Source organism: Wolffia australiana, chromosome 1 (assembly GCF_029677425.1).
Source record: "Wolffia australiana isolate 7733 chromosome 1, ASM2967742v1".
Classification (NCBI taxonomy): Eukaryota; Viridiplantae; Streptophyta; class Magnoliopsida; order Alismatales; family Araceae; genus Wolffia; species Wolffia australiana.
This window is the reverse complement of record NC_135835.1, coordinates 20,823,290-20,850,790: the sequence shown is the minus strand read 5'-3', so window position 1 is coordinate 20,850,790 and position 27,501 is coordinate 20,823,290. Positions and strand designations below refer to the sequence as shown.

The 27,501-nt window shown below is 41.4% G+C and overlaps 3 protein-coding genes and 1 pseudogene across 5 annotated transcripts; 2 read left to right on the top strand and 2 right to left on the bottom strand.

Moving 5' to 3' along the window:
- Positions 1–9,148: 9,148 nt before the first annotated feature.
- On the bottom strand, positions 9,149–9,264 carry LOC144714284 (5S ribosomal RNA; annotated as a pseudogene).
- A 933-nt stretch (positions 9,265–10,197) lies between these two features.
- On the bottom strand, positions 10,198–11,819 carry LOC144710511 (S-adenosyl-L-methionine-dependent methyltransferases superfamily protein). 2 transcript variants are annotated; one of them, XR_013583305.1, is made up of 3 exons: positions 11,480–11,819; positions 10,609–11,418; positions 10,198–10,433 (listed from the first exon to the last, which is right to left on the bottom strand). XR_013583305.1 is itself a non-coding variant. In XM_078584318.1 (2 exons), the coding sequence occupies exons 1-2, from the start codon at positions 11,800–11,802 to the stop codon at positions 10,773–10,775; spliced, it is 969 nt and encodes a 322-aa protein (XP_078440444.1). In that variant the 5' UTR covers positions 11,803–11,819; the 3' UTR covers positions 10,461–10,772. The 2 variants fall into 2 exon arrangements, 1 of the variants encoding a protein (XP_078440444.1); XM_078584318.1 differs by lacking the exon at positions 10,198–10,433 and having other exon boundaries at positions 10,461–11,418.
- Positions 11,820–13,622: 1,803 nt separating this feature from the next.
- Positions 13,623–22,805, top strand: LOC144710488 (ARM repeat superfamily protein). 2 transcript variants are annotated; one of them, XM_078584287.1, is made up of 22 exons: positions 13,623–14,080; positions 14,383–14,484; positions 15,023–15,166; positions 15,253–15,333; positions 15,408–15,477; positions 15,544–15,614; positions 15,706–15,869; positions 15,944–16,015; positions 16,102–16,339; positions 16,870–16,932; positions 17,024–17,260; positions 17,441–17,560; positions 18,620–18,743; positions 18,819–18,988; positions 19,061–19,162; positions 19,571–19,674; positions 19,750–20,023; positions 20,107–20,339; positions 21,338–21,841; positions 21,917–22,211; positions 22,280–22,463; positions 22,548–22,805. In XM_078584287.1, the coding sequence occupies exons 1-22, from the start codon at positions 13,970–13,972 to the stop codon at positions 22,622–22,624; spliced, it is 3,540 nt and encodes a 1,179-aa protein (XP_078440413.1). In that variant the 5' UTR covers positions 13,623–13,969; the 3' UTR covers positions 22,625–22,805. The 2 variants fall into 2 exon arrangements, with proteins under 2 accessions (XP_078440413.1, XP_078440422.1); XM_078584296.1 differs by lacking the exon at positions 13,623–14,080 and having other exon boundaries at positions 14,386–14,484; positions 15,030–15,166.
- A 716-nt stretch (positions 22,806–23,521) lies between these two features.
- Positions 23,522–26,081, top strand: LOC144710501 (inactive beta-amylase 9-like). The gene is made up of 3 exons (XM_078584307.1): positions 23,522–23,998; positions 24,443–24,928; positions 25,001–26,081. Exons 1-3 carry the CDS (start codon positions 23,720–23,722, stop codon positions 25,847–25,849), a joined length of 1,614 nt encoding a protein of 537 aa, XP_078440433.1. The 5' UTR covers positions 23,522–23,719; the 3' UTR covers positions 25,850–26,081.
- The last annotated feature ends 1,420 nt before the right edge of the window (positions 26,082–27,501 follow it).

Sequence of the window (27,501 nt, the reverse complement as noted above, 5' to 3'; positions counted from 1 at the left end):
TGGTTCTATTAATTTTTACTTATTATTGAATTTAAAATTGTATGTATGACCATAAAGAATCATATTATTGTGTATCCCACATTTTCTTCTAGGTTCTACTGTTTTCTTCGTTTTTCTCTAATTGTTTTTCAATCATCTTTCCCATTGATTTGAAGATGGTAAGGGATATGTATTCTATGATTTTGAATAATTTTACCCATGCTGATCAAAATTTCCTCTTTTTAAAAGGGATCACTTTCCTACAAATCATGTTTAGGCATAAAAAATCTATCAAGTGACTCCAAACAAATCTCATGAAATTTCCATGATCACCCCTTTGTCGAAATTACTCCATCCCATTTATAAGTGACATGAATTAAATTTTTTTCACATTATCCTATAAAATTTCATGTTTTTATCAATCCCCTGGAAAAAAAAATTCCATAATTAACGTAGGCATGTGGATTTCATATTTGCTGGCACTTTTTGGAATACTTTTCATGTGGTGCATGCTTTACAAAATCTGTGATCATATTTATTCACAAAGGTAACAAAATCTCATTTAGGAATTTAAAGATATTTTTATCAACACAAAAATGACTCTCACAATTTAAAGTATGCATCTTATCATAATTTGGTCCTTCCTAACTAAAATAAACCTATTTTTTCATAAATTATATTTGATTTTTGAAATAAAAGGTTGTATTTTTATTGATACAATCTTTTAGTAGTTTATAAAAGATTCAAAAAGTTAATCCTTTTACAATATAAAAGGTGTACTATCTAGTTCAATCACATGATGCAATGGCCAATATTGTAGCCACCAGTGTTGAGAAACCAGGGGCAGATGTTGAATTATATTTGAAGTAAATAGTTCATTGAATTGATTTATGTGCATCCCTCGAATAGTATTATTCATAAACATCAATCAGGTGGATTCACATAATGGTTTTTTAATTGATCTTAAATCCTGAGACACCAAATACATATTTTAGACTGACATTTCTCTTTTATCTATGACCTATGAGTTCCTATTCATGGAATTACAAACTGTCTTTGCTCTTAAAATTTATTGAGTGGTCAAGATGGGATTGCCTGCACTAGGAATAAGAGGGAACATCTTAATGAAGATGATGCGATGAAGCCCTTGGTCAAGGTAGTGGATTATTGGAGAAGAGTTTTATGATGATTTTTTAACACACCAGTACTAAATCAGATGACCAATTACGGTCTGATAGTTGACAATACCCTAAGTCATCATCGGATAATCAAAAAGGTAAAGGACTAAAAGTACATAGTAATTAATGACAAAAAAGTTCCATGAGTAAGTCAATGCTCTCCTTTGTATCTTCTAAATCATGAGTTGTAGCTTGGCACGCCATAGGCTAGAGATGGAACTTATCTATTGGGTTAAATCAATCTATCAGTAATTAATCTATTTGATGATAAATTAAAATAATTTGGAAGGCCAATAATAGCTATTATGCCAACTAAGTCACTACCAAGACTGATGCATGGGCCTAGAGGGTCACACATAAATGGTCTTTTATACTTCAAAAGATATAGCTAAAGTTTAGGGATTTTATGAAAAATCTCACTTAGTATAAAGAGGGAAAGACCTTGGACAAAATTTAACAGGGCCAGAATCTTTTAGGTTCCCATCCTTCTTCCTTCTTCTCTTTGCTCCTCTCCATTTTCAATGTGATCTAGACAATATAACAATGACGGTGGAGTGAGAACATGGCTTGTCAAGATGGAAGTTGATAGACAATGTATTTGGCATGCCAGCAATTGTGGGGATATGTCTAGAGGCTGGAAAATTGGGAAGTTCAACATGTCTTACTCGAGAAATTGAAATTTTACTGATCCGATCTATGCACAGATGATTTGATCACCATTTTCTTAGTATCATTATGATTATGTCCACAATGTTATGATGTGTGAATCACACTAGTCTCATCCAAATAAAGGCTAGCCTTCAATGTTTGAACCTAACATACCTATCTGAGGAATGAGATAGATAATTTGGTAGACTCAATAAAATTTTATAAGACAGCTTAGGTAGTCTTCAATGTTTGTCTCTCATTTTCTCCAAGAAAGTCATTCATAAATTAGCCATACCAAGGATAGCAAGAAATTAAAAAGTTGGTGAATCTCTAATGTGCTTTATCCCTAAAGTCTTCAAAGCATGAAGATGCTTCACCTTCTTCAACTTGGTTCCCAAAGCCTTCAATTAGTTGAACCCCAAAGCTTACTAGGGCTTCCTTCAAGTTTTTATATATAATTAGTCAAATAATTCACATATATGCAAATAATTTCATTCAGAGAGATATTCATTGATATTAAATTAAAATTAATCCATTAATATCTTTCATATAAAATTTTTTGAATATTTAATTAAGTATCATGAGATGGCTCGATATGGCTTCCTTTTACAGATGCCATTATTCTTTTCTTCCCTTATTTTGTCACTATCTCTTCTTCTGTTTTGCTTCATACTAACTCCTCATGACCAGTTAAGATATGCAGAAATCAATATTCTTTGTTTGAAATCTTTTCAGATTATCACTAGATGTTTCTTCATGTTTCTAGTAATTTTCAAAAGAACTTAAAAACTATCGAAGGATCTAGGAGAATCTGAAGAATTATTGAAAGAAGTATAGAAGTCAAACTCCACTCCCATTTTAGAGTGGAAATCCGTCGCGTCGTGGGCTGTAGGTCTTGTCGTTGAGCACGTAACCGAAGCCACGCCACCACTATCTATATATGATTCTTTTTTTCGAACAAGAGGCTGGGCGCATCTAGGATTGACCTAGAATTATGATTTATTGCAGAACCTTCAAAATTTATTCATGATGAATCATTATGTGAATCCACCCAAAAAAATTTGTAAATTGGCTATTTTAATCTGGGATTTCTCAATTTTCTCCTATATTCTCCTCAATTAAAACCCACATATGACATGATTCTAGATTCCACATATTTCTATGGAGTTTTTAAAAAGTCATCTCTTTAAATAAATTCAAAGAGATGGATGTTAGTAATAATGTTTTTGTCGCATAATAAATAACAATTTATAAACAAATCCAAGTGATGATCTTCAGGTCAAGGTCATTGATAGGGAAAATTCTTGGTTACACTGGTGCCCTCATTGTAACTTCTTGAATCTTGCACCAAAAACACGTGTCTAAATCCTATGAATCATGGATAATTTGAGAAAAAAATGTGGCGTACAATTTTTTTCTATAACTTCTTGCAGATTTCATCACAAGGTGAAATTTCTTTCTTGCTCTTTTTTATATATGTGTCATAAAATTTTGAGTCATATATTAATGATGGGACCCATTGAACAGAAGGTCAAACATTATATCTCTTCATATACATGTAGGTAATCATCCAATGCATGTGTGAGTTTCATAGTTTCAACCATCTAATTTTAGTAATATGGAATATTCATGCATCCTGATATGATTAACTATGTGATTTATTATTTCAAACCCATTTAGTGAGAGCTGACCTGGTATAATCCACTATTAACATTCCTCTAAACACATACTTAAAAATCTTGATCAAAGTCCAAAGTTATAATCCTGATTTATGATATCAACTATACTTAACATATGAGTGGGACCATATATTACTATTCCATCCAGTTGTTTTTTGTCCTTATGAAATATCCTATGGATATAAATTTCTACAATATATGTATAAAGATAAATGATCACCACGTTATGATCACATTACAATTCACTAACCATTGCATATATTCTTGGACTTGATTATAAAATCAACATATACATGATGACGATTACGTTATCATTCATGAATTTCAAACAAGATGTAGAATATATGATTGGCATTTAGTGAGCATATAATTGTTCAAAATATATGCGACCTATAAGCCAATCACATGTTTTGCATCTCATTTAATATGCATTAATATTGTATATTCATTATAAGGCATGTGTGATGATTACAACTGAATTCCATAAATATGTATAATTACTAGGTGAATAATGATGAGATCTGGTGACATCAAATTAGGTCAATAAAAATATTATTTTCCACATTTTCACCACTTATTTTTGGGTTTACATTTACATTATTTACCATTAAAGTTACACTTGGAAAATTTTGATTTATTTTCCTAAGATCTATTTTTATGTATTTTATAGATCTTTTAGAGTAACACTAATTGATTTCTCATGTCTTCTTGGAGTTTTATTTGAAATAGACAACTTAGGTGAATAAATAGTAAATTTCAACTGTAAATGGGAGGAAATGAGAATCCAAAGCCCCTTATTGAACCAGAAAATAACCCAAACCATATCGTAGATCATAAAAGAGGCCTAATACACACAAGAAATCCATTTCTTGTGCCCATTTAAGCCTTTTTTAAGAACTCAGTCAAATCAAGGCAAGATAATGGAAATAATGCATAGTTTTAATTTGAAAAGTCAATTTATGGACTTTTAAAGTTTGGCCCTCTAAATACCTAGAATTGAGTCTAAAATCTTGGAGAGTTATGGAACTCCAATTTAAACTCTTCTCCGCTCACTTTGATCCACTTGTTTTACAAGAGTGGGGAAGAGATTTCAAGTTTGATCAGGATTCTTGGAGAAAAACACTTGGCACTTAGGGGAGGGAACAACCAGGTTTGTATGATTTTGGAGAAAAACACTTGCACGCTAGCCACCGCAACCGCCAACAATTTTTTCAGCCGACCAGCATGCCATCCATAAAGATATCCAAATTTATTTTAATTTATTTCCTGCTATAAAAATCCAAAAAAATTAAATGAAAATTAATTAGTAGAATTTATTAAAACTAAAATAAATATTTATTTCATTCATTGAAATATTTTAAACTAATTGTCTTTCATTTTTAAAATTGTCGATAAAACTTAATACAAAAATATAAATACCTCAAAAGAATATTCTAAAATAAAATTTAAGGATCATTCACTTTCTCATTACTCGCCCCTTGTGGATTTAACGAAATATGCTACATAAATGAGAGCATTAAAAAGACATATTGTAACCCAAATTCTGGTTTAACAATTGGCACAATTTCTATGGATTTGGTGCAGTTGAAGAAATAAATTCAATTCTGAATCAATACAATTTTATCACCTTGTTCGAAGTGCAAAAATATAATTAATGGAGGGCATAATATGTATACATTTTTGGGTTCTATGCCTTGGGTCAATCATAGAAAAAAAAATTTCATAAAGCGGAAGTGATTATTGATTCCAAATTGATCTTTGAAATCAACACATCATATGTACCTTTTGGGGAACTTTTTCCACCCTTGACTTGCTCACTGTGAGATTGTTCTGAGTCCATTCACTGGCCCATCATTTAGAAGTATTCATGCAATCAAGTTGCTCTTGGATATCCACTTCTTCTTCAACTCGTCTTGAAAATCTTAAAGATCTTCTCACCATGAAGAGTATCTCCTTCGATTGAGTGAAGAAATGCTCAGAGTGAAGATGATGGATATTATGTGGCCGTCAAGCCAATCACACTACCATGTTTAATTAAGTTCATTGAATAAAATATTTGAGTTCATTATTGTTCCGTGTGGTGTTTATAATGAAGTCCATGAATACGTGCAATGACTTACTGAATTATGATGAGATCATAATACAATGATCACTAGTCTTTAAACATGTATTCTAAATATTCCTATTTAATGGATAGTCGAGACAAACATCAAATTATCCAGATAGGATAGCACTAGCTGATCCTACTTATACAATAAGTATGGCTGATCCTCTAGCTATTAGTGTGGTGACACTAAGGACCGATAGTGGGTGCTCTTTGGAGAAAGAGTTCACAAAATTGATCCATATGAATCCCTGAATGGTATTATACCTAAACATCGATCAGGTTGATTCAAGTCACAGTTGTATAAGTGATCCACTAACCTGAGACACCAAGGACATCTCGTGAGTGGACGACTACGTTTTGACCAAGGACATCTCGTGAGAGGCGGAGATCAAAGCATCGAGTGATCGCGTGGATACTTCTAGAGGCCGGATGCGTGAACAGCTTTAGAACGATCTCGGAGCGGCAAAGTCAAGGGTGGAACGAGTTCCCCAAAAGTTACTTTAAATTTTTATTTTTTAAAGATCGATTAAGAATCGATCGACTACACTTCTGCATCCATGGAAATATATTTTCCATGGATGAACCAAGGCACCGAACCCAACAGAAGAGAAGGAGGGGGAATCTCTAGATGGCTTGGGTGCCTAATATGGGTGCCCCTTCCCCTATTTATATTTTACTTAAGTTTTTCTCAAAAACTCATCAAGGAAAATTCATTCACCAATGCCTCTATGATCTTATGCATGTGACCATCTAGGCCCACATATCATTCTAGTTAATAGCCTTGGTGGCCCAATAACAATTATTGACCAACCTTATTAATGAACTATGTCAAAAATTAGATTAATTAACTAAGGATTTATTTAACCCAATCAATGTTTCCAGCCCGTGGGGTGCCAAGCTACAACTCGTGCTCTAGAAGATTCTAATAAATGTTCAAACTCTGTCATGGAACCTTCACCGTTATCAGTTACCGTATACGTATAATCCTTCATCTGCACAAGACTCTCGAATGACTTAGGGTATGGTTGAACTTCAAACCCTAATCCTTCATTCGATTATTATTGATGCGTAACAAGGATCATTAAAGACTTCTCCTCCAAAATCCTCGCTACCCTGGCCAAGAATTTTCTACATCGTCTTCCTTGAGTCAATCTTGTCTTATACTGAGGGTGGGTGATCCCGTCTTGGCCATTCAATCACCTTTGTGATCTTCTTAAAACATTTGATGTTTATGAGTTGTAGTCAAAATGTAAACATCCATCCACGAAATGTTATTGGTGTCTCAAGTCAATGGATCAATTATACAATCGTGATATGAATCAACATGATTGACGTTTTGGTATAATACCATTTATGGATTCTTTGAATCAATACAGTAAACTCTTTCTCAAAAGAGTACCCACTATTTGTCCTTAGTGTCACCACACTAGTAACCACAAGATCAATTATACTCATCGCATTAGTATCAGATAGTGCATTTCTATTTGGATAACATGTCCATCTCAACCATCTATCAAATAAGAATATTTAGATTACATGTTTAAAGACTATTGATCACTCTATTATGATATCATCATAATTCACTAGGTCATTGCACATATTCATTGACTTCATTATAAACATCACACTGAAATAACAATGAATATAATTTTTTATTCAATCAACTTAAATAAAACACGATTTGCTTGACGACCACATAATATCCATCATATATGTCTCATTTTATTTCACATTTAATTATTATTTTTATGTTTATGAACGCTACAAGATATAAAAAACTTGAATTGACTGCTCTAAATTTGAAAAGGAAAATTGTTGTTTCAACAAATAAAAATAAGGATATCATATCTAACATGAGTGATCAGGAAAAAAGGGAAATTCCAATTAAAAGGTATTAAGCCCACAAATTAGGGAATATTCAATATGTCGTGTTTAAACACCCACAAAGATGCCACTAAAGTTATATTTCCCTCATTTATCCTCAGTATATAGTATGGTCCCATTTGGTCACTAATGGATAGAACAATAGTTTATCCTTCACCATCTTTGGAAAATGACCAATAGATATGTTTTATTAACTTCCAAAAGACTAGTATTTTCCCCTTCCACATGTGGAGGTCGCCGTGAAAATTGCGTAGAGCTCATTTTCATTTCTACTATAAAAATTCATGGAACAAATATATAGACTCGTCTCTCCACCCAATTTCATAGATGTATCATTTTTCTGCTCAAAGCCATGGTTTCTCCTCCAAATATGCGGCATTCAAAAAATTTCTGGAATTAAAAGGTGAAATTACTGGTTTATGATAATTTTGTGTATTTAAGGATTGATCTATCACTTCTCTTAAAAATATTATAAATCTATGTGTATTATTTAAATATTTGGCAAATGCATCATTTACAATATATTAAGTTTGTTTATAATTGTACAGGCTCTATATGTAAAATTGATAATATTTGGAAAAAATTTTGACTTATTTTTAATGTTAAATTATTATTTTATAAATAAATACATTTGACTGTTTTTATCAATTTACTTTAGTTTCAGTCATATTGTAATGAGATTCCAGGCAGATTCATAACTTGGAGCATGGCATATTCAGACATGATGATCTATCAGTGGGTGCTTGATGCAATCTAATAACTGTTAACCTATACTTCATTTTCAGGAGATTGGTCAATTAATGATCGAATAGTTGAATAATTATCAAATCATGATTATCAAAAGATAATTACATAATTATTAACGATTAGGTATAAAAATACATTGATATGATATAATACAACTATTGAAGGGTATAACTTCTAAGATCAGTCCAATATAATTTGGACATAATTTATTTTCCATAAGAGCAATGTTTGATTGAGATTGACTGGTTTGTAGTTACTGTTAACCAAAAATGAAATATAAAACATTAGCTCACAATAAGTCTACTAACCTTTTGAATGTCAAACATTCTGTCGTGCACCAAAAATATGAGAGCTTTTCTAGTCTTTAAATTGTCATCCTACTAACGAAATAGAAATGGAAATACAGTACAATAAATGTGTGTTAAGGCACAAGATTCATATATCTCGTTACATTGTTGTGAATATTGGATCACAAAGCAGTGTATACTTCAATAGGAGAATTCAAAAGAAACAATTGTCTGAACCAAAGTCAATGTTCTGTATTTTGAGGTATTATCAGATAGAGGTAGGCTCCCATTAGATGCCCATACATCAATTGTTGGCATGCTTTATCGCATGTTTCTTTTAAGTGAGACACCTAAGTTCAGCTCGTTATTCACTTTTCTTTTTGAGATTCTTCTATTCAAATCAATTGGGATGATATGGAATCATTAAATCTATTTTAAATCTTAGTTTAAATAGGAAGAAGATATGACATTGATGAGCTCAAGAAAAGTTCATGACATAGAAGAACAAAAAAGAACAATTAAAATTATAAAGAGACTGTTCGATATCACTAATGCTTATCAAATTTCATCTGTATGCGAGTTATGCATCTTAAATCTGTACTGATGACTTAATATATTTTTAAAAAAGAATTTATAGAAGGGGTGCAACAGCACTTCACAAAAGGTCACCCATCCTAGTACTGCTCTCTCCCAAGCACGCTTAACTTCAGAACTATGATGAGGTCTGGTGTATTACTGCTGGTTTGATTGCATCCTATTTATCACTTAGTAAAATATTATACACCATGATAATCAAATTTGTATTCATTTGACTAACACTGAAATAACAAGGATCTATGTTATATCCAGATTCAGGGTTGTTTATTTTGTAGGCATCTCTTTAATAAAGAGTTAAATAGGATACTGATCTGAATTATTTTGTACACACCTCATATTTGTATTTATTTGACTAAGAATGAAATAACAAGGATCTATATTATATCCAGATTCAGGGTTGTTCATTTTGTAGGCATCTCATTAATAAAGAGTTAAATAGGATACTGATCTGAATTATTTTGTACACATCTGATATTTGTATTTATTTGACTGAGAATGAAATACCAAGGATCTGAATTATATCCAGATTCAGGGTTGTTCATTTTGTAGGCATCTCATTAATAAAGAGTTAAATAGGATACTGATCTGAATTATTTTGTACACATCTGATATTTGTATTTATTTGACTGAGAATGAAATACCAAGGATCTGAATTATATCCAGATTCTGGGTTGTTCATTTTGTAGGCATCTCCTTAAGAAAGAGTTAAACAGGATACTGATCTGATCTATTTTGTACACATCTCGTATTTGTATTGATTTGACTAAGAATGAATTAACAAGGATCTGAATTATATACAGATTCATGGTTGTTTATTTTGTAGGCATCTCTTTAATACAGAGTTAAATAGGATACTGATCTGAATTATTTTGTACACATCTCTTTAATAAAGACTCAAGAGCTCAGAATTTTTGCTTGTATTTTTTTTCCTAATGCAGCATATAGAGAGGCGGATAAAACCCTTCAGAACAAACCTAAAATATATTTATTCTTTTTTGAGAGATTTTTCTATTTGAATTCGCTTCTGTTTGTGGATTCAAGCACTCCCCTTGGTTCTGGATTCAGTGCACCAACTCCTAGCGAAGACAGGCTTAGTAAAAATCAAGACCAAGTTTCTCAATCGTTATTACACTACTAAACCTTCTGTTTCTTATTCTGAAAAAAGATACAGTAGATCAACACGTTTTTTCACTCCTATAGTTGGTTCCAAGGTCAGGGACAAGTGATTTGATAAATGCTTTTCTCTAACTGTACCCATCTTCCAGCACATATGATTCCCTTCATCGTTATATGCATGGCAGACTCCAGAAACTTGCCATAATCAACCCTTTAAAAAACACAAACCCCATCCACATATATCGATCAACCAGACTAGAAATGGATTAAATAATCAAGAGAGACTAAAAAATTGGCCAAGCAGAACACTCGATTTGCGTGGTTGAGGAGTCAAATTACCCCCCAAGAATGCAACAAACAGATTTTGAGTTTTACGGGCAGCGTACCAGGATTATATTCGACGATAAACTTAATGGAGTCTTCTGCTGGATCAGAGGCCGAGAAGCCAATAGAGGCATTGCAATTTGCAATCGATCTGCTCCCCGAACTCGCCTGATTAAAACGGTGAGGCACCCTCCTGAATTGCCACTCTTCCATATTCTCCAGAATTCTAAGCCTTGGGCCTCCAGAACTCGAACCAGATCTCGTAGTGGTTGAACAGCAGACTGTCATGGATCCTCTTCCCCAAATACTCCAGCCCAATCTCCTTGAGCCGACGCCCGCACTCCTCCGATCCCAATCTCGTGCAAAACTTCACATTATGCGAGACGAAGATCCTTCCTCTACTGGGTTTCAATCTCTGGGCCAACCTCTCCAGACCCACCCAAACCAGCTTGTCCGGAATGTGAAGGAAAACTGCGCTGGCGTAGATCAAATCGTACTGCAACGACGAGCCGAGCTTGTCGAAATCCATGGTTTCTCCACGGACTATAACGGGCCGCTTGTGGAGCAGCCCTTGGGAAGGCAGCTCGTAGCGCAATGCCGCCATTAAAGAGAGCTCGTCGCGCTCGAGGCAGTGGAAGCGGCCGGCGTCGAGGTAGCGGACGAAGTGCAGGCCGACGCGGAGGGTTCCACAGCCGATCTCGAGGACGAGATCGGACGGCCGGAGACCGCCGGCGCTAGCCAGGAACTCGAACACGTCCCGCCCCCCCGCCCACGGCTCGCCGTAGTTGCTATGGTGCTCCTCGACTAGAAGCTCCCCCGGGCAAGACAGCCTGGTTCGATTATCCTCCTCGTAGTGCGAAATCCCTTTGTATCTGCAATCGAGAAGAAATTAGGGCCCGGCGATGAATGAATTGAAGATCTAGATTTTGGTACCGGCGGAGATCTTCGAGCTGCTGAGCGCGGGTGCGAGGGTTGATGCCCTTGCGGAGGGCGTGCCACTGCTCGGGAGTGGACGGAGGATCAACGAGGCCATTGAGATCGAGCTGTGATCGGAGCCAGGAGACGTCGTCCTCCGTCGCAGAGACCGGATCTGGCGTTCTAATGGCGGAAGAACAGCCGATTTGATCGATTGAGCTCGCGCCGCGAGAGGGGGAGGGGGAGAGGGCGGGAAGGAGGAAAAAGAGGAGCAGCGCTGCCGCCGTGAGAGCCACCAGTAGCAGCGCCGGCACTCGAACGCCCATCCCCGCTGCCGCCATGAGAGGACCTCGGAGAAGCTCCTCAGCCCTTTATATAGCCGCCACTAACCGAGCAATTTAATCATTCTCCTAAACCTCCGACTATAATTTGATTCCTATGTTTAACCACCTTTACTACCTTCCGGCTGATAGTGCACGATCGTCCAGGACGGAGACGAAGAACGGGACTGGACGAAGATTGTCCCGTCCTACATCCCAATAAAGTTCAGGGTCGTCCGGGACGTGGACGATGGACGGAACGGGATGAAGTTAGTCCCGTCCCATTTTTCTTAGTCCGTGTCCTGTCCCGTCCAAGGCCCTGTCACGCGCATCAGTCTTAGACCACTCAGAAATTGACATGTGGCACAGCACGTGCATTGGCCAGGTGGACCTGTCATGTGCATAATATACTCCCACAAGATAAAATAACTGTCCCGTCCCCCGTCCAAGGCCCTAGAGGATGAAGCAATCGTCCCGTCCAGGGACAGGGGAACAATTCTTCGTCCCATCAATCATCCGAAGTCCTGGACGAGAAGTTTTTTTCTTGCACAGACAAAATTACCATCCCGTTCGCGCCCTTGCACTATACATCCCAATTTGCACAGATGAAATTGTCACTCCTCATCCATCACATCACTCGTCACCGTGACGGAAACATGAAGGTGACGGTTTTAGGGGTCTGTGATGGTGACGGTGACAGAAGACGAAGTGGTCGTGACGGGGATGTGACAGTGACGGGGTGCCTAGAACGCGTGATGTGACGGAATGGCCGTCACAGATGACGGCCGTGACGGAATTTTTGAAAAGTTAAAACAGACAGAAAATACATATAAAAATCATTATTTTTAATCTTCCCGACGACTGAGATTTCGACACGTGACATGGCCATTTCGATTTCTTGGCATTTTGCACAGAAGTCCCTGTTTTTTTGCGCAGCACAAACTGACGCTTTCTATAAATAATTGGAGATATACCTTCCGTTCAAGTAGGGCTTTATTCACTTCACCGGTGATGGTGACACTGTCACGGTGATGGGGACGTGACAGGACACCCTGTGGAGGGACGGTGATGGGAACATGACGGTTTTTTTTGCATATGCTGGGATGTGTGACGGGACGGTGACGTGACAAAAGTTTCGTCACGTCAATGTCCGTCATGTTTCGTCATCCGCTCCGTCACGTCCGGGGCATCACATCCTGGACGTGGCATTCCCTAGCCGAAATATTTTCCACACCCCGTCCTGTCCAAGACATTCTCGTCCCGTCCGACTTCTGGGACGAAGCAGTGGATACATCCACTCAGAATTTGTGTTTCACAGGAGACAGGAACTGTCCCGTCTACCGTCCAAGGCCCTGGACGGGACGGTTATTTCAGCCAGAGACCGGTTGACGATCCTACAGTCCCATCATTCATCCAAGCTCCTAGACAGGGCGATTTTTCATCCACATCTGCGTGTCTGCACTATATTTCCAGTATTATTCATCAGAGTCTAGTTAGTAACATAAATGAAGTTTTATTGGTATTAGTATAAATGATTCTAGTCAGCGTTAGTCGTCCTCCGTCCGTTCATCCGTCATCTTTTAACAAACTTTTGAGACTCCGCAATACGGACGACGTAGACGCAAGTTAACTAGGACGTCGGTTCCGTGATTCCTCGTCCGTCAACGTCTTCGGAATGATCAAAATAATAAACTTTGTCTTTCAGAAGATTCCTTACTAAAATTGAAAACGGCAGGTGAGTCGGATCCTGTTTAAATTTACGGGTCCGGAGACCCGTGGAGATTGTCGGGCCGGGTTCGGGTCACCCGTAATTCCGTAAAGGACGCCGCCTGTCCAAGGCTACTCAAAGCTTAGAAAGCTCATTAGGCTCGGAGTTCCCGGCGCGGCGCTGCCAGTTCTGCTCTATCCCTCGTCTAAGATCTTCTTCGGCGTGTTGTTCTTCATCATCTTCTTCACGGCGCCGCTTCATCCGCCGTGTAATGGAGTTCTGAAGTGATTTTCTTGCTGTCGGAACGGCGGATATCTCGGATTTTTCCTTTTTTTTTTGGAATTTTCATCAGTTTTTTTGATTGATCGGATGCCGCCATCGGCCCTTTTTCCGTCAAACTCGGTATCTGATCATAGAGGTTGGTTTCGAGAAGCGTCCTCTCGGTAGAGGGTGATCCTGCGCCGCGGCAAGCCCTTGGAGATGGACGACAGTGCAACCGTTGCCGTCAATGTGGCCCAAGCCATTAACACGGCGATGGATTGGCGTTCCCCCTCCGACGCGAAAAGAACTGCTTTATCTTACTTGGAATCGGTATGTTTTGTTTTTTTTTTGAAAAAAAACTTGTAGTCGATGTGTTGCTCATTACTCTGATTTAAATGATTGGTGCATATTACGCTTCTTCTTGACAAATCGTATGATGAATAGGACGCTGTCAAGAAGGCTTTTTTTTCATCGTCTCACTTTTATAATTGATGATATGATTATAAATTAGAATAGAGAGGTAATAGGAGTGCATAAAGGAATAAGCTTTGGGACTAATCAAGTGGAGAATGGGGGTTGTGCGTTTTAAATAGAATTTCAGCATCCTCATTTAAGTCAAATTGATAATGCAGATCAGAAACGGAGATGTCCGTCTCTTGGGCAGCACATCATTTGTATTGCTTAGAAAGGACTGGTCAGCTGAGATTCGGCTGCATGGACTGAAGATGCTGCAGGTTCTTCCTTACTCAAATTATCTCCCCTAAAAATCAAGATTTTGCATATCTCTTTCGAACTACAGTAGGATTTTTTCGTTGTCATTGAAATTTATTGGCTATCTGGATTACATATCTCTGACAGTTCTGTATCACCTACTTGAACAGAAACATCTATAAGTTATGACATCATTAACGCCAATGAACTGCTCTTTTTAGCCTTGGGTTTCGTGGATATTCCATAGTATATTTTTTGAAACAAATACTAATATCTCTGATTGAAACAAATATTTTCTCATCAAATAGTGCCTTACTACGTATTGATCTTGGTTTCGTAATGTTGATACAATTTGCAATTAGCTTGGTCGGTAGTCTCAGTAAGGATTCTCATTTTTCATGAGGCCTCTACTGTAATATTAATCAAACATTTTTCTTTCAAATTCAATCGTAGCAATCTTGGTGGATCATGCCTTGTCAATATATCTTCTCACAATTTCCCCCTTTCTATATTTTGATTTACTGCAATCCTCCAACTGGGGCTTGATTACTTATTTTATAGCACTTAGTTCGAGTAAGATGGGAGGAGTTAACCTCCGCAGAAAGAAGGTACTTCGCTAATGCAGCCATCGAATTGCTACCTAGCATATCTATCCCGCATGAAGCATGGGCTCTGAAGAGTCAGGCTGCTGCCCTCGTTGCAGAGGTATCTCGTTTTTTGCGTTGGCCTCTGGATCAGGCTACTGTTTTTTATGTGCTTTAATCCTTGTCACTTTCCTTTCCTAAATTTAGATTATCAGGAGAGAAGGCTTGGAACTTTGGCAAGAACTTATGCCTTCGTTAATATCTTTATCTAATAAAGGTCCTTTGGAGGTATTCCGTCATTTGCATCCTGGATTCAATTTTGGTGACTCTATATAAGAAATAATTCTTCTTTTAAAATTTAGGCCGAACTCGTGTCTATGTTGCTGAGATGGCTTCCTGAAGATATCACAGTCCACTATGAAGATTTAGAAGGTTCTTCTCATATCTCTTCAAATGCACATATTTTCTATCAGGCTTTTATTTGAATCGACTCTTCAGGTGATCGGCGAAAATCGCTGTTACGTGGGCTTTCGCAGTCCCTGTCACAAATATTGCCTCTCCTTTATAGCGTAAGTTTCCTGATTTAGACACATTCAAAATGAATTCCACAGTAATTGTTTACTGAAAAAAGTTAAATGTTAACCGTCCCTTGCGCTGCAGTTGCTTGAAAGACATTTTACTGGTGCATTCAACGAAGCAAGTAAGCAACAATTTGATGCTGCAAAACAGCATGCAGCAGCTGTCACGGCAACACTAAATGCTGTGAATGCGTATGCGGAATGGGCACCTGTACCTGACCTTGCCAATTATAAGCTAATTGATGTGTAAGCTGTTATTTCTTAAAAAAGTATTTTTTGTTTGAACATAACGTTTAGGAATCTGACATGACTTTTGGCAGATGCGGGTTCTTTCTGTCTTCTGTTGACTTCCGTGTCCATGCGTGTGAGTTCTTTAAACTTCTTTCCCAGAGGTATTCATGCAGAAGAAACTTTGACTTAGATGTTTCATAAAAGTAAATACTTGTGAAAAGATAATCATTCACGTTTCTATTTTTAGGAAACGGCCGAATGACGAATCTGTTAATGAATTCGACGGTGCAATGATGAATGTTTTCCGCATTTTGCTGAATGCGTCGGGGGAGTTATTGAGCAAATACGGTTCCAGTTCAGAGCAAATGGATGAGGGGGAACTTATATTTTCTGAATCCATTTGTGAGAGTATGGTGGCATTTGGTTCCTCATTTATGCAGGTCACTATTGAGGATGAGGGTGCACTTTCCCAGTACGTTCAACAGGTATTTCTTCAGAACTCCGCACTTACATCTCAAACTGTAATTTTCAGGATACCCTTTAATAGTTGGACGTTAAGAGAGTTTCTTATGAGATCCTTTTTTATGCCTTCAGTAGTCAGTATATGTATCCATCGATAAACTATTAATGAGGAAAGAATTCCCAATTTCTGTCATTAACTCTTTTTGTATATCGGGTCGCCGCATGGAAGTTTCTTCTCTAACGGTCCAGAAACTGGTGATGGTTGTTTTAATTTACTTTGATTAAAGAAGTTACTTTGTGAGTTTCTTTTGATTTTTTTGTATCTGATTTACACTTAAAATTACTTTCATTGTCCATCTCATGACTTTTACCGGTTATGTTTTAAAATAAAGAATATTTATCGGTTCTTCCTGAGACACAAGCTCAATTTGGCGTCCAATTGTTAAGATTGTTTTGTTAAAATGGACAGCGCGTAAGAAACAGTTTTATTTCCATTTTATTACTTCTTATTCCACCATTTTAAAAATTTCTATGATCATGTTTGTGTTCCCAGATGATGGTGTACTTCCAGCATTACAAATTCACACTCCACATCTCTTCACTGAACTTTTGGCTGGTACGCTAGTAGTCGCCATCATGCTCCCTTGATTTTATTTTCTGATCCGAGGATATGAATAAACAACTTTCAGGTTTTGCATTTTTGACAGGTAATTTTGAAGGACATATCTTCCAAGACAAAAACTTCTACACAGGCTGCTGAAAAAATGAAGAACAAACTAAACTTAATTATCAACGATGACATATGTGCATCGATTCTCGATGTCTGCTTCAGGCGTATGATCACAAAGGTTGTCCAATCTGGAACTGAAGTCATGGACACGTGGGAATTATGGAGCAGTGAACTTGACTCTAGGGTTGGCTTTAGCCAGTACCGCTCTAGATTGGTACTCCACTTTTCTGCATTCAATGAAGTATTTTTTACGGAAAAATAGTTTACGTTATTATCTTTGTCATTTACACAATATTATTTCAAAGAAATAAAAAGTGACAAATTAAACTGATTTTACTTCTGAAACCACCATCTCACTACCTATCAACTCTAAATGCAAACACTTTTCTCACAGTTGGAGCTCGTTCGGCTTGCTGCCTTGCACAAACCAGTTATAGCGGCAGCAAAGGTTTCTCAAAGGGTTGAAATGACTATTAGTGCCTACGTCGCATCTTCGGCGCCGCCACCACTAAAGGTCGGTGACATATAACTTCAGTTTCCAGTCCTGCTCATTTTACTTCAGTGTTTGTTATCACATATGATGATGACGACAACAAGTTCGTCTCATCATTGCCTTCACCACTCTCCTGCTGCTAACTTCACTGTGTTGACACCTATGGTTAAATTGTCATTGTTAGTCATCTGCCACCAGGCTGATGAAGATAATGATGAAATTCTCACCATCACTCAAGCTGTGGGCAATGAGAATGACCTTAACGATGTTTATTGTGGGCAAGAATTATGATACAATCATTCTACTTATAGCTGTGAATGTCACACTCTCACGGTAGAGATCGTTTGACTGAGCTTCAAGTGATTACTTATCTTCTTGTTACCTAGCTCCCCTTGATAGCACGAGCGCCCTGGGATTACCCCTTGCTCCGTACAGCACGTCCCTTCAAGATTCCTGCACACTTCAAGAAATCCAACTGCCAAAAGATACCTTTCTTTGAGGTCTCACCTCTTAATTATGTGTGTTGTTTATTCCTCCTCCCACCCCCAGTCAAGGCTGGGTGTTAGTTGCCACGTCAGAACCACCCCGCATACAAGATCCCCTGATGTTTGTTGCCTTGTTAATGCCCTTTGTTTGACTACCCTCTTTTCCATGTCTCATATACTCTAATCGGGGCCTTATCGTTTCCACTCTCTTCCATTATCACCCTGTTTCCAAGGTGAATATCAGGAAATTGGACGCGTATGGCTTTCAGGGGATCCCTAGATGCATCTTCGTCGGGGAGGCCATTCCATTTGATAAAAACTTCCACTTGTCCTTTTCTCTTCCCAACAAATACGACTTCGCTGGATACAATAGCCATTCCATGCATGATATTCGATAAATTTGTTTTTCTCCTCTTTTTCTTGGGTTAATATAATACAATCTTAAAAGTGGGACCTTAAACGACGTAGTCTTATGTAAGCTTTGGGGCTCTCGAATTCATTTTTTCTTGAAAGTCATTTTTCCTGAGGGTTAGATTCTTGTGAGCCGATTCTATGGTATTCTAAATCATGATTAGTCTGCATCTGTTTTTTCAAGGGCCAAAGCTTGCTTGAAAATATGCAATTGGGGTTGGAAACAATAATTGGTGCAATTTTTGAGGAACCAAACTGGCTTGGCAACCCCGAGGAGGTTAAATTTGGACTGAAAAGCGTTTTGGAAGGTACCATTTTGAGTCATTCTGTGCTCATCCTTCTTTACATTTCGTCACTGCAAATTGATCACTTGTCTTTTGTAGGGCTATTAAGAGAGCTCCTAGGTTTAAAATGGACTGAACCAGCCCTAGCAGAGGTTTTAGGGCGGTATTTAGATGCATTTGGGCCTTATTTGAGATGTTTCCCTGAAGCAGTTGGTTGTGTCATAGATAAGCTATTTCAACTTTTGAATTCAATTCCGCTGGCTCCTGAGGTATGTGTGATCATTTTTATTATTTGCACTCCTATTTTTTTCTCATATATATAGGATTGCTTTGTTATGCAGGACTCTTGTGCTACCATTGCTGGCCACGCAAGATTGCAGATTTGCACTTCGTTTCTTCGGATTGCCAGAGCTTCTGAAAAAAGTATTTTGCCTCATATGAAGGTAAGCATTTTTTAACCTTTTGCATTTGTTCTAGTTGGATAACATTTAATAGCATATTTTTACTTGTGACAAATAGAAAAAATCTTTTGAACATCCATTTTTCTGGAATTTCTAATTCGAGTTCATTTTTTTAACGAGTGATAGAAGGATCAATAGAGATATCCATTTCAATGACAATAAGAAATTATATTTTGAAGTCGATTTAGTTTTTCTTTATGATAGTAAATTTTATTGAAAAATCCGTCATCATTGGCAACTTGAATGATGATGACGATTTTTCCATCTCATCCTGCCGCAGGCAAAATCCTCATCCAAGGTTAACAAAGGGACGATGACAAGACAAAATCGTCATTGTTATCCTGGTGGGATGAATGACGGCTAATTCTATTGTTGCATTCCTTCTTGTAGGGAATCGCAGAGACCATGACTTACCTCCAAGGAGAGGGACTTCTGCTTCGTGGAGAACATAATATGATCGCTGAAGCCATTCTTGTCATGGCATCTTCCTCTGGGTAGGCACGCTGTCAGTCAGTTCAATTTATGGTATATTATGTTCAAGGATCCAATATATGTTCTTATGTGTGCAGGATTCAGCAGCAGCAGGAAGTCTTGGCATGGTTGCTTGAACCCTTGAGCAATCAATGGACTGATTCGGAATGGCAGAGATCTTATCTCTATGACCCAAATGGACTGAAGATGCTTTTCTCTAAATCACAGATTATGTGGTCTATTTACCACAATGTAACTTTCTTCGAGAAGGCTCTCAGAAGGGGTGGAGCGAAGAAAGCAGCCACTGAGGTTTCGACTTCCCAGCATCCCATGTGTTCTCACTTGCCGTGGATCCTTCCTCCACTTTTACGGGTACCACAAGAGCTAGAAAAATATCCTTCCCCCCTCTCTGGAGTTCTCGGAAGAACACTAATCTCATGTTACTTTACCTGCAGCTTGTGCGGTCGATACATGTGTTGTGGTCTCAGGTGGGATCTCAGTCACTGCCGAGCGAAATTAGATTAGCTATGACGATGAGCCCATCTGAGCAGACCAGTCTACTCGGTGAAGTGGCCAGTAAGCCTTCCAAAAGCCAGTCAGGTCGTCTGGAGTATCCTTCCATCGAGATGGACTCTGGCTCAAATGAAAATACCATCAGAAACTGGCTCAAGGGCGTCAGAGATAGCTGGTAAACTTGGTCTTTACTTTCCCCTTAAAAACTGATCATTTTCCCAAAGCCGTTTGGTTCAGGATTTATGATTGACATTAAGGATTTTGGGTTTATTTTTAGGGCCTAGGTTTTAGGAGTCAAGGTTAACGATTTAGAATTTTGAGAATAGGGTTTAGCGTAGTGTTTAGAGTTTAGGGCTCAGGGTTTAGGGCTGTAGAATTTCAGGTTTTGGGGTTTAGTCTTTATGAAGTAAGATTTCGATTTTAAGGTCGAGTTTTTAAGGTTAATGGTTACGGTTGATGTTTTTTGGATTTAGGATTTACTTATTAGTCCTTATGAATGAATATTCAGGGTTTGTTATTAGGGTTAATAGTTTTTTTTTGGACAAACACATGGTGTCGGGTACGACCGACCCGAGGGACGTGCTCGGGGACTGATCCATCCATGCCCTTGCAGGGTTTATCATTAGGGTTATAGTTTTTTTTTTGACAAAAACATGGTGTCGGGTACGACCGACCCTAGGGTCGTGCTTGGAGACTGATCCATCCATGCCCTGGATGCCACCCAGGGAGGTTTATATATGATAATATTTAGCGTTTGGAAGAGCTTGTTTGCGTGGAGGGAGCTTAAATATCCTAATTACATACAGACCTGCCTTGTCCACGTCCATGACAGAAAGGAAAGGTATACACCAGTGATATTTCAGCAGGTTGCTGGGGAGCCCTCAGATGACAACAGTTGGTTCTAGCCCCCTGGCGGTGTAGTATGTCAACAGCACCTAAGTGAACAGCATCGTTGTCATAGGTGTTCCACAATGTGAACAGTGCGTCTGCAGACATTAGGGTTTTAGTTTTCAAGGCCCAAGATTTTAGGATTTATGGATTAGACTTTATGAAGTAATATTTCAGGTTTTGAATTAGGGTTAGACTAAAGACTTTATTACACACTGGGGTTTAGGTTTTTAGGACTTGGGATTTAGCATTGATTCCAATGGGTCGATTGTTTCTTGCATGCAGCTACAACGTGCTGGGCCTGTCGATAATGGCGGGGGAGGGCTTCTTCCTCTGCGTGGAGAGCTCAGCGTTCTCCGCGGCTGTAATGGAGAACATACAGACCATGGAGTTCAGGCACATTCGCCAGCTTATTCATTTGGTCCTCATTCCCTTGGTGAAATCCTGCCCCCCAAATCTTTGGGAGGAGTGGCTGGAGAAGACGTTGTACCCTCTTTTCATGCACTGCCAGCAAGCCCTCTCCTACTCCTGGGCCGGGCTTTTGCGCGAAAGCCGGGCCAAGGTCCCCGACCAGTTTGGCAACCAGCCTGGCCCGGACCTGAATGTGGAAGTCATGGAGGAGAAGCTGCTCCGTGACTTGACCCGGGAGATCACACTTCTCTTCTCTCTCCTCGCCCTGCCCGCTCGAAACAAGGGGATTCCTTCCCTCGAGCAGCTGGCCAGCATCAGACGTGCTGACCCCTCCTCCCTCAAGCCGCTCTCTTCCTTCTCATCCACTTCGTTGACGGCGTAATCCTTCTCTGTTGACTTTCTCTCTCTATGGTGATCATCAATTTCGGGTCGACTAAACATTGAATTTTGCAGCTTCGTGTTGGGCCACAAGGCTCTGGCAGTGCCGGCGTTGCAGATTTGCAGAGAGGCGTTTGCTTGGACGGATAGCGGCTCGGTCTCAAAAGTCGTCTCCTTTTGTGGCGTCGTCATCCTTCTTGCCACTGCCACGGACGATCCAGAGCTGAAGGGTTTCGTCGCCAGGGACCTATTATACGCTGGAATTCAAGCCTTAGGTGTCGAGTCCAATGCCTTTGTCTGCTCAGATCTCCTGGGCCTCTGCCGAGAGATCTTTGTTTATTTTTCAGACAAGGACCCGGCTCCCAGACAGGTTTTCTCATAAACCCTAAACCCTGAACCCTAAACCAGAAATCCTGAACCTTTGCGGTGTGATTGCAGGTCCTCCTCTCTCTTCCACGCGCCCGGCTTGAAGATCTGTCCGCTTTGGAGGAGGCGGTTGCTAAGACGACCAGTGCCAAGGAGCAGAAGCAGCACCTCCGAAACTTCCTTGTCCTTGCCTCCGGTAACAATCTGAAGGCCATCGTTCAGCAGAAAACTGCCGCCGCCATTACCGACGTGTCGGGTAATGGCATTTATTTATAATTCCTCCTAATTTAATTTTTCTCATGGTATTTCACCATCTAAAAAGTCAACCTCTTTCTGCCAGCACGGCCACGAGCTACATCTTCGGCGGCGGCGGCGGGAGCCGACGACGAGCCCATAGGTTTCGCTGCCATCACGTGAGATGGAGCCCCTGAGCTCAAGATCTTGCTTGGCTCCGACGTGGAGGTCAACGAGTCACCTGCCGTTAGTCTTTTATTCCAGTTTTTTTCCCTCTGGTGTGAGAGACGGGTTGAGTGGTTTTAGGCGGCGTTGACTCGTTGACTTAATTATTTAAGCTTCCTTCTTTGGGCCGTCTCTGTCAGTCCTATTGTCGGCCCAATAACGCCGCACTTTGCGAGGTTACGACAGATAGCGGCGCCGGCTTACGTCAGCATTTGTTTTTTTTTTCTTTTTATTTTTTCTAGTGGGTTGGAAGATCACTTTCTAGGGGAGGCTGATCTACAGATCCGGACAAAACTGGCCGTCGGATTCGCCAGGTCAGCGTTGCGTGGACGGATAGGCCCAACTCCGGGCACAAACAACGGCGCTAAGAGTTTAAGACGACGGAAAACCGCTAACCATCCATTTAAAATTATTTTTTGATTTTATTTCGAAAAGAAACTTCGAGTCGCGCGTGCCGCCTAACCTCCCACGCGTGTACAGCTGGCGGAATATCCTCCGCACACGTGGCAGGTGCGAAGATTCCGGCCCGATCGGATTTTATTTGGGGCTCGGGATAAGATCGGATGGCGCTTATCTTTTACCCGACGATGGACGGCGATCAGAAAGTGATTCTAATCGGACGGCTCAGGATAAACCGTCCACTCTTCTAGGACCATTGTCTTTGACCGGGAGATGGTGGAGATATCTGACTAGATTGACTTTGCCAGGTGGCTTTCGCTCAGCGCTCCGCGTCATCTCGCGGATCGCGTGACCGGATGGGAGCGGTTACCGCCTAGAACGTATTTGTCCCCACACGCACTTACCTGGGAGCTTGACACGTGGCAAACCTCCCACGACTATAAATAAGAATCCCTCGTTCTTCCCCAACCATCATTCATTGTCATTCTTCAGCCATTCGTTCCTTATCTCTATTCAAATCCCTCGATTTCTTGCTCGATTTCGCTCGATTTCTAGTCGAAGAGGAGTCAATAAGATCGATTGTTGGAGAGTTCGTGATCAGCATCGGTTGTCTTTTGATTCGATTGAGCATCCCTGGATTCGATAAGCGCAGAGATGGAGGCCTCGGTCATCGCAAGGCAAGCGGGAGCTGCCTCGGCGGAGGTGTTGATGATGCCGGCGAGGACTAGGGCGCACCATCTGCACGTTCCACAGAGCATGAGGTGTCCTGTTCCGGCCTCCGGCAAGCACCACCACCACAGCGGCGCGGTGGTAGCGGCCGTTCAGCATAGCAACAGAGGCCACGCCGTTGTTTGTGCTGCCATCCGATCGGAGGTCGCCGGCGAAGCCGCGAGTCAGACGGTCCAGAAGAAGGAGTCACCTCGGAGATTGACGGTACTTTCTTTCTTCCTTTGTCTTGCATCGGAAGCCTTCTCCGATCCGTTGTTTTCTCGGCCAAAACACCGTAAATTTTTATGAATTTCTAGAATCAGCCGATACGATCCGTCTTTTTCTTCTAGAACAAGATTACCGCAAATCAGATGGATTTTGTTTAATCGCGGGAGAAATATCTCCCGAGAGACGCTTCTGTCTTCGTTTCTCCCTTCTTTTCTTGTCCCAAAAGCCTTCTCCGATCCGTCTTTTTCATTCATCTCGAACGAAATACCGCAAGTTTTTGTGAATTATGATTTCTCGAGGGAGAAAGAAGAGAAAATCTGTCGATTGACGGTTCCTTCTTCGCCGAAGCTTGAAATTATCGCGAGCTCGTTTAACCCGTTCGATTTCGGATATAGTCTGCTTCTCGACGGCGGGACTGACGATCAGGATGAATCAACGCAGGCCGAGCGGAAACCTCAGCTGTTCGTGGGGCTTCCTCTGGACGCCGTATCCGATGGCAAGAACGTGAACCACGCCAAGGCGATCGCGGCGGGGCTCAAGGCGCTGAAGCTGCTCGGCGTGGAGGGCGTGGAGCTTCCCATCTGGTGGGGCGTGGTGGAGAAGGAAGCCATGGGCCAGTACGACTGGACCGGCTACCTGGCCCTGGCCCAGACCATCCGCGACGCCGGCCTTCAAATCCGCCCCTGCCTCTACTTCCACGCCTGCACCGCCCCCGCCATCCCTCTTCCCCCCTGGCTCACCGCCATCGCCGACGCCGACCCGGACATCCTCTTCACCGACCGCGCCGGCAAGCGCCACCTCGGCTGCCTCTCCCTCTCCGTCGACGACCTCCCCGTCCTCCACGGCAAATCCCCTCTCCACGTCTACTCCGCCTTCTTCCAGAGCTTCCACTCCGCCTTCTCCGACTTCCTCGGCTCCTCCATCAAGGTATATACATACATGCAAGAGAAAGAACTGAAAACGGAACGGGACGGGGCTAAGCTTTTGTCTTTTGAGCAGGACGTGGTGGTAGGACTCGGGCCGGACGGGGAGCTGAGGTACCCGTCGCAGAGCAAGGGGGGCGTTACGGGCGTGGGGGAGTTCCAGTGCTACGACAAGTACCTGCTGGCGCAGCTGAAGGCGCACGCGGACGAGACGGGGAACCCGTACTGGGGGCTGTCCGGGCCGCACGACGCGCCGCGCTACACCGAGTCGCCCGAGGCGACGAGCTTCTTCAAGGAGCACGGGGGGTCGTGGAGCAGCCCCTACGGGCAGTTCTTCCTGGCGTGGTACTCGGGGCGGCTGGTGGAGCACGGGGAGCGGGTCCTGGCCGCGGCCTGCGCGGCGCTGCCGGGGGTGGCGGTGGCGGGGAAGGTGCCGGTGGTGCACGCGTGGTCCAAGCACCGGGCGCGGCCGGCGGAGCTGACGGCGGGGTTCCAGGGGTACGAGGCGGTGGCGGAGATGCTGGCGCGGCGCGGGTGCGGGGCGGTGGTGGGGGGGATTGAGCTGGCGGACGCGGCGCAGCCGGCGGCGGCGCGGGCGAGCCCGGAGGCGGTGGTGGGGGAGATTGTGGGGGCGTGCGCGCGGCGGGGGGTGGCGGTGGCGGGGGAGAGCGCGGGGGGGAAGGCGGTGTTCGAGAGGCTCAAGGAGAGGTTGAGGAGGGGGGGGCCGGTGGGGCAGCTGACGTACCAGAGGATGGGGGCCTACTTCTTCTCGCCGGAGCACTTCCCGGCGTTCACGCAGTTCGTGAGGGGGCTGGAGTGGGCGGAGCGTCACCCGGACGACATGCCGGCGGGGGACGGGGAGACCATCCCGCTCTCGCCGAGGTCGTCGGCGGCGGGGAACGCGAGGCAGATGCAGGCGGCCTGAGCCAGGGGGGGAAGCGCAGGAAGATGGGCCGCGTAGATGTTGAGAGAGAATAAAGGGAGGAGGAGGGGTGCAAATTTGCATGTATTTTACGGTGCATGTACAAAGAAGGTAGCTACTAAATGAGTATGAGGTAGGCTGGCTGCAGTTGTCGTGTCCGCCCTGGAAGCCAGCGATTTGTTATTTTTTTCTATGGGATAATTTTTACACGCCATAATGAAGCTATCGTTCTCTCTCTCTCTCTCTCTCTCTCTCTCTCTCTCTCTCTCTCTCTCTCTCTCTGTGTCTCTATAGCTCTCTCTCTCTGTCTCTATAGCTCTCTCTCTTTCTGTCTCTATAGCTCGCTCTCCTTCTCTGCCTCTGTCTCTATAGCTCGCTCTCCTTCTCTGCCTCTGTCTCTATAGCTTTATCTCTCTATAGCTCGCTCTCTTTCTCTCTCTATCTATAGTTCTTTCTCTCTCTCTGTCTCTATAGCTCTCTCTCTCTCTCCCTCTCTGACTCTATAGCTCTCTCTCTTTCTCTCTCTCTCTGAGTCTCTGTCTCTATAGCTCTCTCTCTTTCTCCCTCTCTGTAGCTCTTTCTCTCTCTCTGTCTCTATAGCTCTCTCTCTCTCTCTACAGCCCTCTCTCTTTCTCTCTCTCTGAGTCTCTGTCTCTATAGCTCTTTCTCTCTCTCTCTCTCTGTGTCTCTATGACTCTCTCCCTGTCTCTCTCTCTCTCTGTCTCTATAGCTGTCTCTCTCTCTCGGCCCCTCTCTCTATGTGGATTGTGGACTCTCTGGAAGCAGCCGGGAAATCGGTGATTTGTTATTTTTAGGGGTATTTTTTAACCGGCATAATGAAGCTATGGCTCTCCCTATCTGCGGACTCTCTCGCTGGACTCTTTCTCTCTTCAGATCTGTCTGGACTTCTCTATCTTTCTTTGGATCTCCCTAGACTTGTCTTTCTCTGGATCTCTCTGGATCTCTCTGGATTTCTCTCTCTATCTGGATCTCTCAAGACTCTCTCTTTCTTTGTATCTCTCTAGACTTCTTGCTCTATTTTGGGTCTCTCGAGACTCTTTCTCTCTTGGCTTGCTGGACTCCCTCCCTCTCTCTCTTCTCTCTTTATAGTTCACAAAGTTTTTAATCTTGGTTAGCTTTCTCTCTCTCTAGATTCGCCCACCCACAATAAGTCATTGATATGTGGACCACTTACACAACCTTAAAACAAGTATAATAACATTGAGGAATATTCCAACGGATCACTTCAGTGAACTCTTTCATTAAAAAGCACCCACTATCCCTAAGTGTTGCCACACTAATGGTTAATAATCAAAGATCATATGAGTGGGATAAAATAGTTTTATTTTGTCTAATAGTTATTGATGTCTTTATCAAATATATCATCCATAGGAATGTATGGAATACACATTTATATTCAATTATACAATCTCATCATAATCCACCATCATATAGATATTCTTAGAATGTTTATAATCACCGCACATCAATCATTATGAAATAAATAATGTTAATAAACATTATTTATTTCAGTGAACTGAAATGAGAAATAGATGTGTGTTTGACTGGAAGGCCATTTAATTCCCTCACTAGAAAGGCTTGATCAGGGCAGATCAATATAGCTATAGAAATAATGACTTTGTAGGGGATAAGTA

Coding starts and splice junctions, on each gene's coding strand:
- LOC144710511 (XM_078584318.1), bottom strand. CDS start 11,802: ATGGCGGCAGCGGGGATGGGCGTTCGAGTGCCGGCGCTGCTACTGGTG. Junction 11,419..11,479: donor CAGCTCGAAGATCTCCGCCG/GTACCAAAATCT, acceptor TCTCGATTGCAG/ATACAAAGGGATTTCGCACT.
- LOC144710501 (XM_078584307.1), top strand. CDS start 23,720: ATGGAGGCCTCGGTCATCGCAAGGCAAGCGGGAGCTGCCTCGGCGGAG. Junction 23,999..24,442: donor AGTCACCTCGGAGATTGACG/GTACTTTCTTTC, acceptor GAATCAACGCAG/GCCGAGCGGAAACCTCAGCT. Junction 24,929..25,000: donor TCCTCGGCTCCTCCATCAAG/GTATATACATAC, acceptor TCTTTTGAGCAG/GACGTGGTGGTAGGACTCGG.
- LOC144710488 (XM_078584287.1), top strand. CDS start 13,970: ATGGACGACAGTGCAACCGTTGCCGTCAATGTGGCCCAAGCCATTAAC. Junction 15,478..15,543: donor CCACTATGAAGATTTAGAAG/GTTCTTCTCATA, acceptor TCGACTCTTCAG/GTGATCGGCGAAAATCGCTG. Junction 15,870..15,943: donor AATTATAAGCTAATTGATGT/GTAAGCTGTTAT, acceptor GACTTTTGGCAG/ATGCGGGTTCTTTCTGTCTT.